Genomic DNA, 15,059 nt, shown 5'->3' on the forward strand with positions numbered 1-15,059 from the left:
ACTACTAGTATCCATAAGGACACAGGGTGGATCCCTGGCCTTGCTCAGTGGGTTAAGGATCAGTGTTGCTGTGAGTCGCAATGTAGGTTGCAGGTGTGGCTCAGCTGTGGCTACAGCTTTTCCATTATGCTGCAGGTGCGGACCTAAAAAAAGACAAAAAAAAAGAGCGAGAGAGAGAGAGTCTTGGCCAGGTACTCTGATGTCTATCCTGTGTTCCTGCCCTCCAGAATCTGGGGAGTGACACTAGCTGTAATGCCTCAGTTGTCCTGTCCCCTTTCTAACTGGATGCTAGAGGCTGCTGTTCTCCCCACATACAACTGTTAAAGCTGTCAGTGCTATACACTTTAGCAGTATTCCTCACTTCTAGCACATGGTAACACTATTGAGTAACAAACCTGTTGCTGTGTTGTTGGTTGATGAGGTACCTCCTTTGTGTTGTCTCCACCCACTCATCTCCACTCCATCTCTAGTCCCGCTTCATCTGCCCAAAGCCTCCTTTTACGACCAGAGAACTTAACAAGCTTCTTCCTTTTCTTCCTTGCCAGTTGTCACTAGGGTTTATATCACCCACATGGTTTACTTTTTTTGTTTGTTTTGGTCTTTTTGGGGGCGCACCCGCAGCATTTGGAGGTTCCCAGGGTAAGGGTCAAATTGGAGCTGTAGCTGCGGACCACAGCCACAGTAACGTGGGATCCCAGCCGCGTCTGAGACCTACACCACAGCTCACGGCAATGCTGGATCTTTAACCCGCTGAGCGAGACCAGGGAGCGAACCAGCGTCCTCATAGATGCTAGCCAGACTCGTTTCTGCTGAGCCACGACGGGAACTCTTTTTAAGATTCTTAAATTCGCAGGAATCCTGTTTGCTGCAACTTGTCGACGCTAGGCTTGGGATGTTTTGTGTAATGAAAGCGCTCCTGGGAGTTCCTATCGTGGCTCAGCGATAAGGAACCGGACTAGTATCCATGCGGTTGCGGGCTCGATCCCTGTCCTTACTTTAGTGGGTTAAGAATCGGCCGTTGCAGTGAGCTGTGGTATAGGTCGCAGACACAGCTCGGATCCCGCGTTGCTGCGGCTTAAGCCGGTAGCTGCAGTTCCAGTTCGACCCCCAGCCTACGAACCTCCATATGCCTCCAGTTCGGTCTTTAAAAAAGAAAGCGCCGCTATCTCTTCCACTCCAACGCAAGTAAATCACAGAGAAGACCCAGCTCTTCCTCCGCTCCCGGACGGAGGACCATAGAGATGTGGGGGGCAGCGAGGCCTCCCGGCGTAGCCATCGAGAGGCGCAGAGGACGGCTAGAGCGTTGCTCACCCGGCGGCTTCCGCTTCGTTAGTCCTCCTTCCCAACATGGCGCAGTCGGTTAACATTACCGAGCTGAATCTGCCGCAGCTGGAAATGCTCAAGAACCAGCTGGACCAGGTGGGAATAGGCCCCCAAAGACACCCCTTTCCACCTCACTTCCTTCCCGCCACGCGTACTCCCTCGCTCCCCATTCTTCCCCAGCCGAGGGAGGAGGTTTCCCTTCCCAGGCAAAACCCCGACTCGGTCCCAGCACCCGCCCCTTCCCGACGGTGCCCTCCTCTCCCACCAGCCCCCGTACTGACCCTCATTCCTCTTCTCTCTAGGAAGTGGAGTTCTTGTCCACGTCCATTGCCCAGCTCAAGGTGGTACAGACCAAGTATGTGGAAGCCAAGGACTGTCTGAACGTGCTGAACAAGAGCAACGAGGGTATGCGGTAGGAGCGTGAAGGCAAGCTGGGGGTTGGGGCGAGCCGGCTTCTCCTCTCGCTTCCTTATCCAGTTGTCCTTACCTGAGACGAGAGAACGGTCCTTTACGTATTGCATACTGCTGCAGGAGCCCTTTGCATGTTGCCTCGGTAGACTTGAAATGTATAGGACATTCTTCTCCTGTTGCCCCTATTTCCATATTTACCGCACAGTCTCTGGGCGCTGTGCGGTGCTGAAACTCCCCTGAACGTGTAAAGGCTGGAAAAGTCCACCTTCCCTACATGTTTGTCTTAATTGCTTTCACAGGGAAAGAATTACTCGTCCCACTGACGAGTTCTGTATCCTTTCTGCAGGAACTGTTCCCCGCCCACTCCTTTTCTCCCTCACCCCCACCCTGCAAAAAAGGGCAGAGGTTCTAATTGCTCCAGAGTGCTCCAGAGATTCTGAGAATACTCAGAACACACTTCGTAGCTCTGCTATCTCATTGGAGCCAACATCCAGCTAATGTTTGGTGAGCACCAAGGTGTATGTAGAATTGAGGTGTTATTTTTTATCTTCGCTGTTTGAGGATATAATCTAATAGGGAGATAAAACTGGTGGTTTACACTTTTGACTTGTGTTTTGGGTTCTTTTGCCTCACCCGCAGCATGTGGAAGTTCAGAGGCCAGGGATTGAATCTGAGCCACCTCAGAGACAACACTGGGTCTTTAACCTGCTGCACCGCAGCAGGAGCTCCCTACCCTTTTTACTAATAACTTAGAAAACAGAAGCAGTGGAAGAAGAGAGGATATAGAGACAAGGGGGTTGGCTCTGTTTATTAATCCTCAATTTCAGTTTAATTGTGGATCTTATTCCTAATCCGTTGTTACTGAGAAACCTGGATTGTGTCTATCTGTTGAGTGTTTTACTTGAATGAGCCAATTGTGTTAACAGGGCACCTATAAACTGCACCTGAGAATTGATAGGCTGAAAAGGAAACACAGGAATAGCCGCATAGTAGGGACTGCTTAGATAAGGAACATCAAATCTATTGGGAATGACCTACTTCATGGTTGGGAGTGTTAAAGGAGAAATGAGGCTGGCTTTTCACTTTTACTATTTAACAGCAGCAGGAAAAATCATTCCAGGAGTTCCCATTGTGGTGCAGCAGAAACAATCCACTACTAACCCTGGCCTCCCTCGCTGGGTCGGGGATCTGGTGTTGCCGTGAGCTGTGGTGTAGGCTGGCAGCTGCAGCTCCGAATCAACCCCTAGCCTACGATCTTCTATATGCTGCGGGTGCAGCCCTAAAAAGAAAAAAGAAACACTGCATCTAGTCTTTATGGAGTTCCCATCATGACTCAGTGGTTGACGAATCTGACTAGGAACCATGAGGTTTCGGGTTTGATCCCTGGCCTTGCTCAGTGGGTTAAGGATTCGGCGTGGCCGTGAGCTGTGGTGTAGGTTGCAGACCTGGCTCCGATCCCACGTTGCTGTGGCTCTGGCATAGGCCGGCAACTACAGCTCCGATTTGACCCCTAGCCTGGGAACCTCCATATGCCGCGGGTGCAGCCCTAAAAAAGACAATAAAAAAAGCCATCTAGTCTTTCTGGAAGGGCTAATGGGAAGAACTCTAAGAACTTCTTGGAGGGTGGCAATGAGATCAGGGCAAGATCAGCATGTGTAATTTTCTCCATAAGGAACCAACTTCCCTGTGTCTCCCCCTTGGAGTGTGTAGGCCTCCAGATTATTTGATCCCGGTACCTTTTAAGTTTTTAGAAAAAGGGGTTCTTAGGAGGTCAAGCAGATGAGCCGACAGGAAATCATGACTCATGCTGGGCTAGTTTTCCCTTAATCCTCGCTTCTCAGATGTACGTCCCTGGGAAGTTGCATGATGTGGAACATGTGCTCATCGATGTGGGAACTGGCTACTATGTAGAGAAGGTGAGTGGAAGGAAGTGTATGGATGCCCCGCTGAGGAGGCAGAGGGAGTTTAGGGAGAGATCCGGAGTGCACAAAGAGGTCTCCTCTTAGCCCCTCCTTCACCTCTGACCTTCCAGACAGCTGAAGATGCCAAGGACTTCTTCAAGAGGAAGATAGACTTCCTCACCAAGCAAATGGAGAAAATCCAGCCAGCTCTGCAGGAGAAGCATGCCATGAAACAGGGTAAGCTTGGCCTTGGGCACCTCTTCACCATTTCTACCTCCATAATAATCAAGAACATGAATTGCAGCGTGAACCATGGTGGGTGTCCCCTTTGTTGGATTAAAACCATGGTTTTCTCTTTGGTGTCTTGATGTATTATTCTTTAGATGCTGTGCATCACATATCTGCTATTTCTAGATTCCTGGGTTCAGTGCTTGAGAAATTTAGAGAAAGGAAATCCCGTCTGTGTTTTTGTGTTTGAGATCCTATTTAATGTAGATGGAATAGGGAAAAAGATGCATGTAAATGAACACACAGGAAAGAAAGCCCTAACTAGCTATCTACTGGCAAGTAAAGCTTTGGCTGTGCCTTAGAATCACCTGGAGAATTTAAAAAGAAAACCTGGGCCTACTCCAAATCAGCTGCAGTTGACCCTTGAACAGAGTTGGGCTTTGGGCACCAGCGCTTGAAGAAGTAGAAGAAATTCAGTTCTGCGTTTGCCACTCAAGGATCATGTAGTACTATAGTATTTACTATTGAAAAAAACCCATGTGTAAGTAGACCACAGTTCAAACCCATGTTGTTCAAGGGTCAACTGTAAATCCATCTGTGGGCGTGGGGGCGTGTTCCAGGAAGCAATGATTTTTTTTTTTCTTTTTTCTTTTTTAGGGCTGCACGCGAGGTATATGGAAGTTTGCAGGCTAGGGGCTGAATCAGAGCTGCAGCTGCCGGCCTACACCACAGCCACAGCAATTTCAGGATCTGTGCTTCATCTGTGTCCTACATCACAGCTCAAAGCAATGCCGTATCCACCACCCACTGATTAAGGCCAGGGATCAAACCCACATCCTTGTAGATACCAGTCAGATTCACTTCTGCTGTGCCACAACAGGAACTCCAGCAATGCTTTTTAAAAAGTTCCCCAGGTGATTCTATTGTATAGTCCGGATTGAGAATCACTGTTATAAAGGCAGAAATCTTTTCAATGTTATAATTTTCTGGTTATATGTGACTCTTTATATGTATTTTTTCATTTTTGTTCATTTGCATTCTTTTTTTTTTTTTTTTTTTTGTCTCTGAGCCTTTTCTAGGGCTACTCCTGCGGCATATGGAGGTTCCCAGGCTAGGGGTCAAATCGGAGCTGTAGCCACTGGCCTACGCCAGAGCCACAACAATGCGAGATCTGAGCCGTGTCTGCAACCTACACTACAGCTCACGGCCACACCGAATCCTTAACCCACTGAGCAAGGCTAGGGATCGAACCTGCAACCTCATGGTTCCTAGTCGGATTCGTTAACCACTGCGCCATGACGGGAACTCCTGTTTGTTCATTTTTATATCCCAGTGGTTATCATCTTTACTGACACATCTTAGACTCTATAAATTTGTGTTATGTGTGTCCTCCACAGCGGCTCACTGAGTTAAAGATTTTATTAACTATGGTATGTTGTCTGCCTGTCACTTTTCCTGAACTTTGGGTTCTCCCCTTTAGCTTCTGACCAAGATCTGACTTTTTCCCGACAGCTGTCATGGAGATGATGAGCCAGAAGATTCAGCAGCTCACAGCCCTGGGAGCAGCTCAGGCAACTGCCAAAGCCTGAGAGCTTGTTTCAGAAATGGGATGGGGGTTCCTGCTTCAGGAGCCTTGGACTTTCTGAGCGTGGTTTCCTAGAATGGGGGAGGAAGAGGGTCTTGTGTATTAACTAATAAATGTGCCAGCTGGGCAGAGTGTTGGTCTTTTCTTGCCTTAAGCACAAGACGAGTGATGAGATGGGAGGGCGGTGGTGAGAGGGCGCTTCCCTTCCCAGTGCCTGATAAACAGGTGTGATGCAGTGCTCATCTTGGCGGCTTCACCCTGGGCCCTTGGAAGAGCAGGTGTGGGAATTCAGCTCCCACACTTCCGGGCAAGGCTGGTTGCTATGGGAACGGTGGCAAGCGGAAGTAAGGCGGTGCCAGCACTTCCCCTTCCGGTTCAGCGCCCTCCTTCTGGGTAAGCTGCATGGGACACCGCTTCCTGCGCGGGCTCCTACCTCTGCTGCTCCCGCCGGTGCCAACCCTTCGGGGTCCGCATCGCACGCTCAGCCTGGAGTTCGTCTTGCCCTCCAAACGGCCCCGCAGCCACCTCATGGCTCCGCCCCGAATCGGGACACACAATGGCACCTTCCACTGCGACGAGGCGCTGGCCTGCGCGTTGCTGCGCCTCCTGCCCGAGTACCGGGTACGATTCACCCAAACTGACCTGGGGGCAGCTGGCGAGTCTTGGGGCGGTGCACGTCCTCCTCCTTGAGGGGTCCCTGTGGTAGTTCGCGTGGCCTGAGCTCCCCTTCTCTCCTCCCTGGTTCCCTGGAAGCCCAACGTTAACCCTCTACCCTTGCGACCTTAGCAGCCCCCTCACCACTTCTGTCCCCTGCAGGATGCAGAGATTGTGCGGACCCGGGACCCCGAGAAACTGGCTTCTTGTGACATCGTGGTAGACGTGGGTGGAGAGTACGACCCTCAGAGACACCGATATGACCATCACCAGAGGTAGGTTCCCACATACCATTTCTTCAACTTCCTTGATGTCAGCTTTACTCAGCGCTCCAGTCCACCATCGTCCGTGTCAGCGAAGGGAAGCGCCTCGCCCAGGAAAGCAAACTGAATTCTATGGGACTAGCGTCTTCCATCCTTTCCCGCTGCCCCGCGCTCATATCTGGTCTTAGGCCTCTGGTGGCCCCCGTCAGTCCCCAGGCCCCTCTTGACTCACGTCCCAGTTTGGCGCAGTCGGGCTTTTCTTCTACCCGGACCATCATCACCCCACTGAATACTCCACCCCGGATTAATCCTTTCAGGTGCCCTTGCTGCCCCACCTTAGACTGCTGGGCTGTGTTGTCTTCCACTGAGAACTCTTCTTGTAGCCCTTTATCCATAGTACCATTCCAGTCCTTTTCCCGTCCTCAAGTGCCTGCCTCATCAGACTCCCTCAGTGAGGAATTTCCTTCCCTTTCAAAGGAAATTGAGCTTTTCCTGCGTGCACATCCTCACTTTCTCACTCCTGAACATGGCAGCTCCCTCCTTCCAATTCAGGAAACATTTCCTTCTGTTTGCCCTTGTCCAATGTGTCACTTTCTGCTCTGGGACCTCACATCACAATTCTCCCGCCAGGTTTCTACCTTTTTTTTTTTTTTTGTCTTTTTGCCATTTCTTGGGCCGATCCCGTGGCAGATGGAGGTTCCCAGGCTAGGGGTCGAATTGGAGCTGTAGCCACTGGCCTATGCCAGAGCCACAGCAACGTGGGGTCCGATCTGCATCTGCAACCTACACCACAGCTCACAGCAACACCGGATCCTTAACCCACTGAGCAAGGTCAGGGATCAAATCCACAACCCCATGGTTCCTAGTTGGATTCGTTAACCACTGAGCCACGACAGGAGCTCCCTCTACTTTTTTTTTTTTTTCTTTGCTTTTTTAGGGTTGCACCTGCAGCATATGGAGGTTCCCAGGCTAGGGGTCAAATTGGAGCTGTAGCCACTGGCCTATGCCACAGCCACAGCAATGCAGGATCCGATCCATGTCTGTGACCTACACCACGGCTCACGGCAATCCCGGATCCTTAACCCACCTAGCAAGGCCAGGGATGGAACCTGTGTCCTCATGGATTGGGTTCATTAACCACTGAGCCACGACGGAAACTCCAGGTTTCTACTTCTTGCCTACAGCAAGAAACTCTGCTTGAGCCTCTCACATCTTGAAAACAAAGGAGTGAAAAGACCCCAAAACTTTCCCTCACATACACCACAGAGTTTAAAGCAGTTGTCTCTGAGGGTTCATGAAGAGGTTTTAAGTTTATTTCTCTCCCCCTGCCTCTTTCCCTCCCTCCCTCTCTCTCTCCTTTTTGTTTAAGTATATGCATTACTTTCATAAATGATGTTAGAGGAATGCTCCCCGTACTTACAGCCTAACCTCTCACCCTCACTTCTCAGCCACTTTTCAACAAAAGAGCTGACCTGGCTCCACATCCCTTCCAGTTCATTCCATTCATCCATCCATTCAGTCATTCATTCAGCCAACTCTCTCCCAGTCTCTCTACTAGAAATGCTTGTGGAAAAGGCACAGTGACCTCAATACCAAACTCAGGTTGCTGGCTGAGGGTCTCACCTTAACTGACTTCTTTATGGCACTTGACACTATTGACAGCTTTCTTTTTTCTAATTATTGTATACACCTTTTTTTTTAAAAAAGCTATGCAGTAGTTGACACATAAATCACTATATGTAACATTTCTGGAATATAAAACATAAATACCCACGCACTGATCTCCCAGCCTAGGAACGAGAACATTACTATTACCCTTGTATCTACACTGGGCACCGCTTCCCGTCCGCATCCCCCCACATCCCCCAGGAATGAGCGGCATCCTGAATTTTGTGTTCATCATATCCTTGTTCTTGTGTACAGTGTAGCACCTATGTTTGTTTCCATCAACTGTTTAGTTTTCCTTCTGTCTGAATCTTTGTTTTGTTTTGGTTTTGGGGGGTTTTTTGGCTGCCCTGCAGCATATGGAGTTCCTGGGCCAGGAATCAGATCCTAGCTGCAGCCGCATGCCTGGTGATCGAACCTGTGTCCAGAGACGCAGCCAATCCCTCTGGGGGGTTATTGTTATTAGTCTTTATACCTTATGAATATTTTGTAAATATTTTTGTATTTACTCAATATTTAATAATAATCACTAGAATGGCCAGTAAGGGAAAAAAAAATCATTAGAACAAAAAATGAACTCCCTTGATCCTTCGTATGGATTGGTATTTAGAAATTACAGCTGTAGTTTCTTCTGCTCTAACAGCTGTCATACCTGTCCCCCATGCTCTGTCCTAGCATCTCCTTGCATCTCATCTCCATGCTAGCTGGCACAGTGCTCTTTCTGACACACACTGGCCTGCTTACACTCTTTTGATGGCTCCCCTTTACCCACAGATAAGACCCAAACTTCATCTGCAGCATACAAAGCCTGCCATGGTCCAGACCCTGCTTCTCCATCCAGCTTTGTCATTTGCTGCTCACTCCTCAAGCCAAGCTCCTTTCTTGCAGTTCTGTCAAGAGATCTGTCTCTTAGCCATTGTACATGTAGTTCTCTCTACCTGGAATGTCTTTTCTCCTTCTCACCCTTTGTCTGTCTGGCTCACACCCACTAATTCATCTTTCAGGAGTGACCCGAAGGCTCTCCTCCTGAACCCTTTCCTCACCCTCCCCCTTTCCTTATTTATAACTGGCTAAAGCATTCACGTCACTGTGTGGGTGGGTGGGTGTGCGTGTCGGCCTTAGATGAATGAACTTGAAGGCAGGGACAGGGTCTTAGTTTTTTCATCTCTAATGTCTACAACACAAAGCCTGACATGTGGTAACCACTGCGTTAACCATGGTCGAATGAATGCATGAATCGAGACTCCAAGTTCAAGTCCACGTTGAACCCTGAGGTCAAGCCAGAGCTTCCCCAGCTGGGCTTTCTTCCATCTCCCTCAGTATTCCCCCACCTCCTGACCCCTGTGCGCACACACTGGGAGTGAACTGGGGCAGCTCTGCCTCAGCCCCACCTCCCTGTGCTCCTCAGGTCTTTCACAGAGACCATGAGCTCCCTGTCCCCTGGGAAGCCGTGGCAGACCAAGCTGAGCAGTGCGGGACTCATCTATCTGCACTTCGGGCACAAGCTGCTGGCCCAGTTGCTGGGCACTAGCGAAGAGGACAGCATGGTGGGCATCCTCTATGACAAGGTGGGGACCTGAGGACAAGAGATGCCCTGCACAAGCATCTCCACCAGGCTGGTTAGAGTGGCACTTGAAACTGGGCTCAGGTCAGGGTTCCTGACCCTTGCTGGCCCTCTGCCCTCTCCCTCAGTCAGGCTCATCTTCTCACAGGGGTCTCTTTCTCCCCTGCCTCCATCTGAGGTGGCAGTGAGAAGTACATGAGCTAAAGTATGGGGAAGGGCTTTGAAACACCATAAAGCATGACTGATGCACAAAAAATGATTATTTAACAACTTAGTAATTGAGAAGGCTGCTTATGTTTGGTTGCGTGTGGCTGAGGTTCTGGCTGCCCTGAGGTGAAGGGCAGCCTATTTTAGGCACCACTAAATTCACTAGAAGCACGTGAGTTGGGAACTAAGAAGGGTTGGATTATGAAAACCTCTTGAGGTTCCACCAGCACCCCTTGCAGGCAGTTTAGCAGGTGCCTGTGCTTGTGGAAGAAAGAAGCAAGGCTCTTGGCCCTGACATGCGTGTCGCTCGACACCTGCTTGACTCTACTGTGAAGTTCATGAGTCAAATTTCAGATTCAGTCAACTCTTTTTTGCAGTTAGGCTGTTGAGTTCAGTTCTGTCTTGGTTTGCCTGTTTTCCCTTATGACGCAGCATTAGTGGGATCCAAAAAGGTGAAGAAAAACTGCAGCTTTTGGAATACTAAGGTTTTGGACTGGGTCAGTTGTATGTATGTATGTATGTATATATGCATGCATGCCTTTTGTCTTTTTTTAGGGCTGCACTTGCTGCATACAGAGGTTCCCAGGTCTAGGGGTCAAATCGGAGCTGTAGCTGCCCGCCTACACCACAGCCACAGCAACATGAGATCCGAGCTGAGTCTGCAACCTACACCACAGCTCAGGGTAACACTGGATCCTTAACCCACTGAGCGAGGCCAGGGATTGAACCCTAGTCCCCATGGATGCTAGTTGGTTTTGTTAACCACTGAGCCACGAAGGGAACTCCAAGACTGGGTCAATTTTCCCTTATACTGTGAGGGGTTTCTAAACGATTGAACTGAGAACTAAATTACACCCAAGATCTTTACTTTTATTTAGGTATAATTTATGTACAATATTGGCTATATTCCCTGTGCTATACAGTATATCCCTATAGTTTATTTATCTTTATACTCAATAGTTTGTACCTACACTTTTTTTTTTTTTTCTTGTGGCAGATGGAAGTTCTTGGGCCAAGAATCAAATCCTAGCCATAGTGGCAGCAATGCTGGATCCTTAACCCACTGCCACAAAAACAACACTGGGTCTTTATTTTATTTTATGGCTGCACCCACAGCCTATGGAAATTTCCCAGACTAGGGGTCAAATTGTAGCTGTAGCTGATGGCCTACGCCAGGGCCACAGCAACTCAGGATCCGAGCCATGTCTGCGACCTACTCCACAGCTCACGGCAACGCTGGATCCTTAACCCACTGAGCAAGGCCAGGGATCGAACCCACAACCTCATGGTTCGTAGTCGGATTTGTCAACCACTGCGCCACAAAGAGACCTCCAACACTGGCTCTTGAAACTGCTGCCTGTAGCCGGCCAGGCACTCCAGTTTGTGCTTCTCAATCTCCTCCCCCTATCTTGCCCCTCCCCCTTCTTTCTCCCCACTGGTAACCACTAATTTGTTCTCTGTGTCTGTGAATCTGCTTTTTTGTTATATTTGCTAGTTTGTTGTATTTTTGAGATTCCACATATAAGTGATGTCATATAGTATTTGTCTTTAACTTACATCACTAAGCATAATGCCCTCCAAGTCCGTCCATGTTGCTGCAAGTGGTAAGTTTTCATTTTTTTGTTTTATGGCTCAGTAATACTCTATTGTTCACCACATCATCTTTACCCATTCATGTGTTGATAGACGCTTAGGTTGCTTCCGTATCTTGGCTGTTGTAATGCTGCTGCGAACATTGGGGTACATGTATCTTTTCAAACTTAGTCTTTTTGATTTTTTTTCCAGGAGTAGAATTGCTGGGTCAGGAGTTCCCAGCGTGGCTCAATGGAAAGGACTCTGACTAGTATCCATGAGGACACAGGTTCGATCCCTGGCCTCACTCAGTGGGCTAAGGATCCGGCATTGCCATGAGTTGTGGTATGGGTCACAGATGGGGCTCAGATCTGGCATTGCTGTGGCTGTGGTGTAGGCTGGCAGCTACAGCTCCGGTTCAACCTCTTGGGAACCTCCATATGCCTCGGGTGTGGCCCTAAAAAGACAAAAGACCAAAAAATAATAATAATAATAATTGCTGGGTCATACTGTAGTTCTATCTTTTAACTTTTGAGGAACCTCCCTATGGCTCTCCATAGTGGCTGAACCCACATACCTTCCCTGCAGCAGAGTACAAGGGTTCCCTTTTCCCAGCATCCTCACCAACATTTGTTACTTGCAGTTTTTTTGTTTTTATTTCTTGTTTTTGGCCACGCCCACAACATGCAGAAGTTCTCAGGCCAGGGCTCAGACCTGAGCCATAGCAATGACAAAGCCAGATCCTTTGATCCCTGAGCCACCAGGGAACTCCTTTAGCTTGTGGTGGTTTTCTTGTTTTTTTTGTTTTTGCTTTTTACGGTGACATTCGCGGCATATGGAGGTTCCTAGGCTAGGGGTCAAATCAGAGCTACACCTGCCAGTCTACACCACAGCCACAGCAATGTGGGATCTGAACCACGTCTGCAACCTATATACCATAGCTCACGGCAACGCCAGATCTTTGACCCACTGAGCGAGGCCAGGGATTGAACCTGCACCATCATGGATACTAGTCAGATTCATTAACAGCTGAGCCAAGACGGGAACTCCAACTAAAGGTATTTTTGATGACAGCTGCTCTGACAGATGTGAGGTGATATACCATTGTGGTTTCAATTTGTATTTATCTGATGATTAGTTGATGTTGATGGCCTATTGGCCATCCACCATATGTTGTCTTTGGGAAAATACCTATTCACTTCTTCTGCCCTTTATTTGGGTTACTTGTATTTTTCTTTTGGCTGCACTTGCAGCATGCAGAAGTTCCCAGGCCAGGGGTCAAACCTGCACCACAGCTGTAACCAGAGCCACAGCAGTGACAGCACCAGATCCTTAACCCAATAAACTACAAGGGAACTCCAGTTGGTTTTTTTTCTTTTTTTCTTTTTTTTTTTTTTTTGATATTAAGTTGTATGAGCTGTTTATATCTTTTGGATGTTAAAATTACACCCAAATTGGAAGTTTCCATGCGGTGCAGCAGGTTAAGAATCTGGCATTGCCGCAGCTATGACACAGGTTGCAACTGTGACTTGGGTTCAATCCCTGGCCTGGGAACTTCCACATGCCACAGGTACAGCCAAAAAAAATTTTTTAATGAAAAATAAATTACAACCAAGTTTTACCTGAGTCTCAGGTTGGGGTCCAGACCAGGAAGTTCTGGGCATAGGAGTCTCCTTCAGCTCTCCCTGAGAGTAGCACTTTTATATACCCCAGATGTGTTGATTTGTAGGCCTTTTTGTAGGGCAGTTTTGCATTAAACACTGATATCCCATATCCTTTCTGCCTCCAGATTCTTGAGGCACTGTCCTCCCATTTCTTTAGGCTCAGCAGTTGCAGCAGCTGCTGATGCCATGTGGCACATCGTGGGCTTGCCTGGACCACAGCCCAGCTCTTGATGTCCAGCACGCATCTCCCCCCACCTCTGACTTGTGTGCTTGGCCAGACCCCCCTGTACCTTGTGAACAGCCTATTCAGCCTACCTGGAGACTTAACCTCCCTCAGCATGGAATCCGCTCCCACAGAGCCTTGGATGGAATGCAAGACCCTCCTTATTCAGAAGGCGGCAGCTGCCTCCCCACACCTGCCGCCTTGGCTTGGGCTTTGAGAGGCAGTAGAGTGAGCACTGGATGAGCAGTCAGGTGGCCTGACTTCCAGCGCCAGCACCGAATGCTCTCTGACCTTGAGCAAGCTGCCCCACTCGCCCCTTTCTCATGCAGTTACTGCTGGAGCTCCTCGCAGGGCTGTTGTGCAGATTAAAGACTGTCTGTGCAAACTCTGACCCCTAGAAAGCTTTGGTAGGCAGAGCATTTCTCCCACTGCTGCCTTAGATGTATGAGAACTTCGTGGAGGAGGTGGATGCGGTGGACAATGGGATCGCCCAGTGGGAGGGAGAGCCTCGGTACGCGCTGACCACGACCCTGAGCGCCCGGGTTGCTCGGCTCAATCCCACCTGGAACCAGCCCAACCAAGACACTGAGGTGAGCAGGGCCCCAGGGGAGAAAGAGCCCATGAAGCGAGTGTGAACCTCAGGGGTGGAGATGAGAGGGGTTGCTCCCGTCAAGCCGTAGCAAAGTCGGAAGTTCGACCCGCACCGTGGTTCTCATGCCCATGTGATTCCCAGGCCGGGTTCAAGCGTGCAATGGATCTGGTTCGAGAGGAGTTTCTACAGAGACTAGACTTCTACCAGCACAGCTGGCTGCCAGCCCGGGCCCTGGTGGAAGAGGCCCTGGCCCAGCGGTTCCAGGTACGGGGCTGGGAGGAGGCACTGTGGCTCAGGGGTTAGGGACTGCTGGCAGGCTCCTGCTCCCACCTAAACCTTCTTGCCCTGCCCTGCTTCCCTCCCAGGTGGATGTAAGTGGGAAGATAATAGAACTGGCAAAGGGTGGATGCCCCTGGAAGGAGCACCTCTACCACCTGGAATTGGATCTGTCCCCCCCGGTGGCCATCTCCTTTGTCATCTACACTGACCAGGCTGGACAATGGCGGGTACAATGTGTGCCTAAGGAGCTCCATTCATTCCAGAGCAGGTGAGGCCCTAGGGGGACCACCCTGCAGCCCTCAGGCCTGTTTTGACCCTATCAGAGGAGGCGGCCACTAACCTTGACCTCTGCTTCCCCCTCTCCCCGCCCTGTTCCTCGAGGCCTCCATTCGCCCCCCAGCACCTCTGTCTTTCTGCTCACTTGTAGGCTGCCCCTGCCAGAGCCATGGCGGGGTCTTCGGGATGAGGCCCTGGACCAGGTCAGTGGGATTCCTGGCTGCGTCTTTGTCCATGCCAGTGGCTTCATCGGTGGGCACCGTACCCGAGAGGGTGCCCTGAGCATGGCCCGGGCCACCTTGGCCCTTCACTCAGCACCTCTACCTCCCACAAATCCCCTCAGCCAATAAAATGTCTTCCATCTCATACTGACTAAGTATTGCTCCGGTTTTGCCCCGCACCATTCTGGGAACTTGCTGAAACTTGGGGAATGTACGTCTATTATACTGGGTATTTTCTCGGCTTTGCCTTCCCAGTCATTTGAAAACCATCATCTCCTAAGGGTAAATAACTTGACCACGTTCACAAGAAGTGACTAAAAAGTGAGAGACAAGATTTTAACCTAAAGTCTGTGCCTTTTTTTTTTCTTCACTATACCCCAGTGCAACTCTCTAGAAAAGGTAGAATCTTATAGTTGAGTGGAAAACAAAAC

The 15,059-nt window shown here is 49.6% G+C and overlaps 2 protein-coding genes across 2 annotated transcripts; both read left to right on the top strand.

Moving 5' to 3' along the window:
- Nucleotides 1-1,299: 1,299 nt before the first annotated feature.
- PFDN5 (prefoldin subunit 5) lies at nucleotides 1,300-5,579 on the top strand. Its single transcript, XM_047786749.1, has 6 exons — nucleotides 1,300-1,419; nucleotides 1,626-1,728; nucleotides 2,034-2,065; nucleotides 3,576-3,650; nucleotides 3,767-3,872; nucleotides 5,376-5,579. Exons 1-6 carry the CDS (start codon nucleotides 1,348-1,350, stop codon nucleotides 5,450-5,452), a joined length of 465 nt encoding a protein of 154 aa, XP_047642705.1. The 5' UTR covers nucleotides 1,300-1,347; the 3' UTR covers nucleotides 5,453-5,579.
- A 227-nt stretch (nucleotides 5,580-5,806) lies between these two features.
- Nucleotides 5,807-14,773, top strand: MYG1 (MYG1 exonuclease). Its single transcript, XM_047786748.1, has 7 exons — nucleotides 5,807-6,069; nucleotides 6,265-6,377; nucleotides 9,439-9,598; nucleotides 13,701-13,850; nucleotides 13,994-14,116; nucleotides 14,218-14,399; nucleotides 14,559-14,773. The coding sequence occupies exons 1-7, from the start codon at nucleotides 5,851-5,853 to the stop codon at nucleotides 14,755-14,757; spliced, it is 1,146 nt and encodes a 381-aa protein (XP_047642704.1). The 5' UTR covers nucleotides 5,807-5,850; the 3' UTR covers nucleotides 14,758-14,773.
- The last annotated feature ends 286 nt before the right edge of the window (nucleotides 14,774-15,059 follow it).

The sequence above is a fragment of the Phacochoerus africanus genome, chromosome 7 (genome assembly GCF_016906955.1).
Source record: "Phacochoerus africanus isolate WHEZ1 chromosome 7, ROS_Pafr_v1, whole genome shotgun sequence".
Lineage (NCBI taxonomy): Eukaryota > Metazoa > Chordata > Mammalia > Artiodactyla > Suidae > Phacochoerus > Phacochoerus africanus.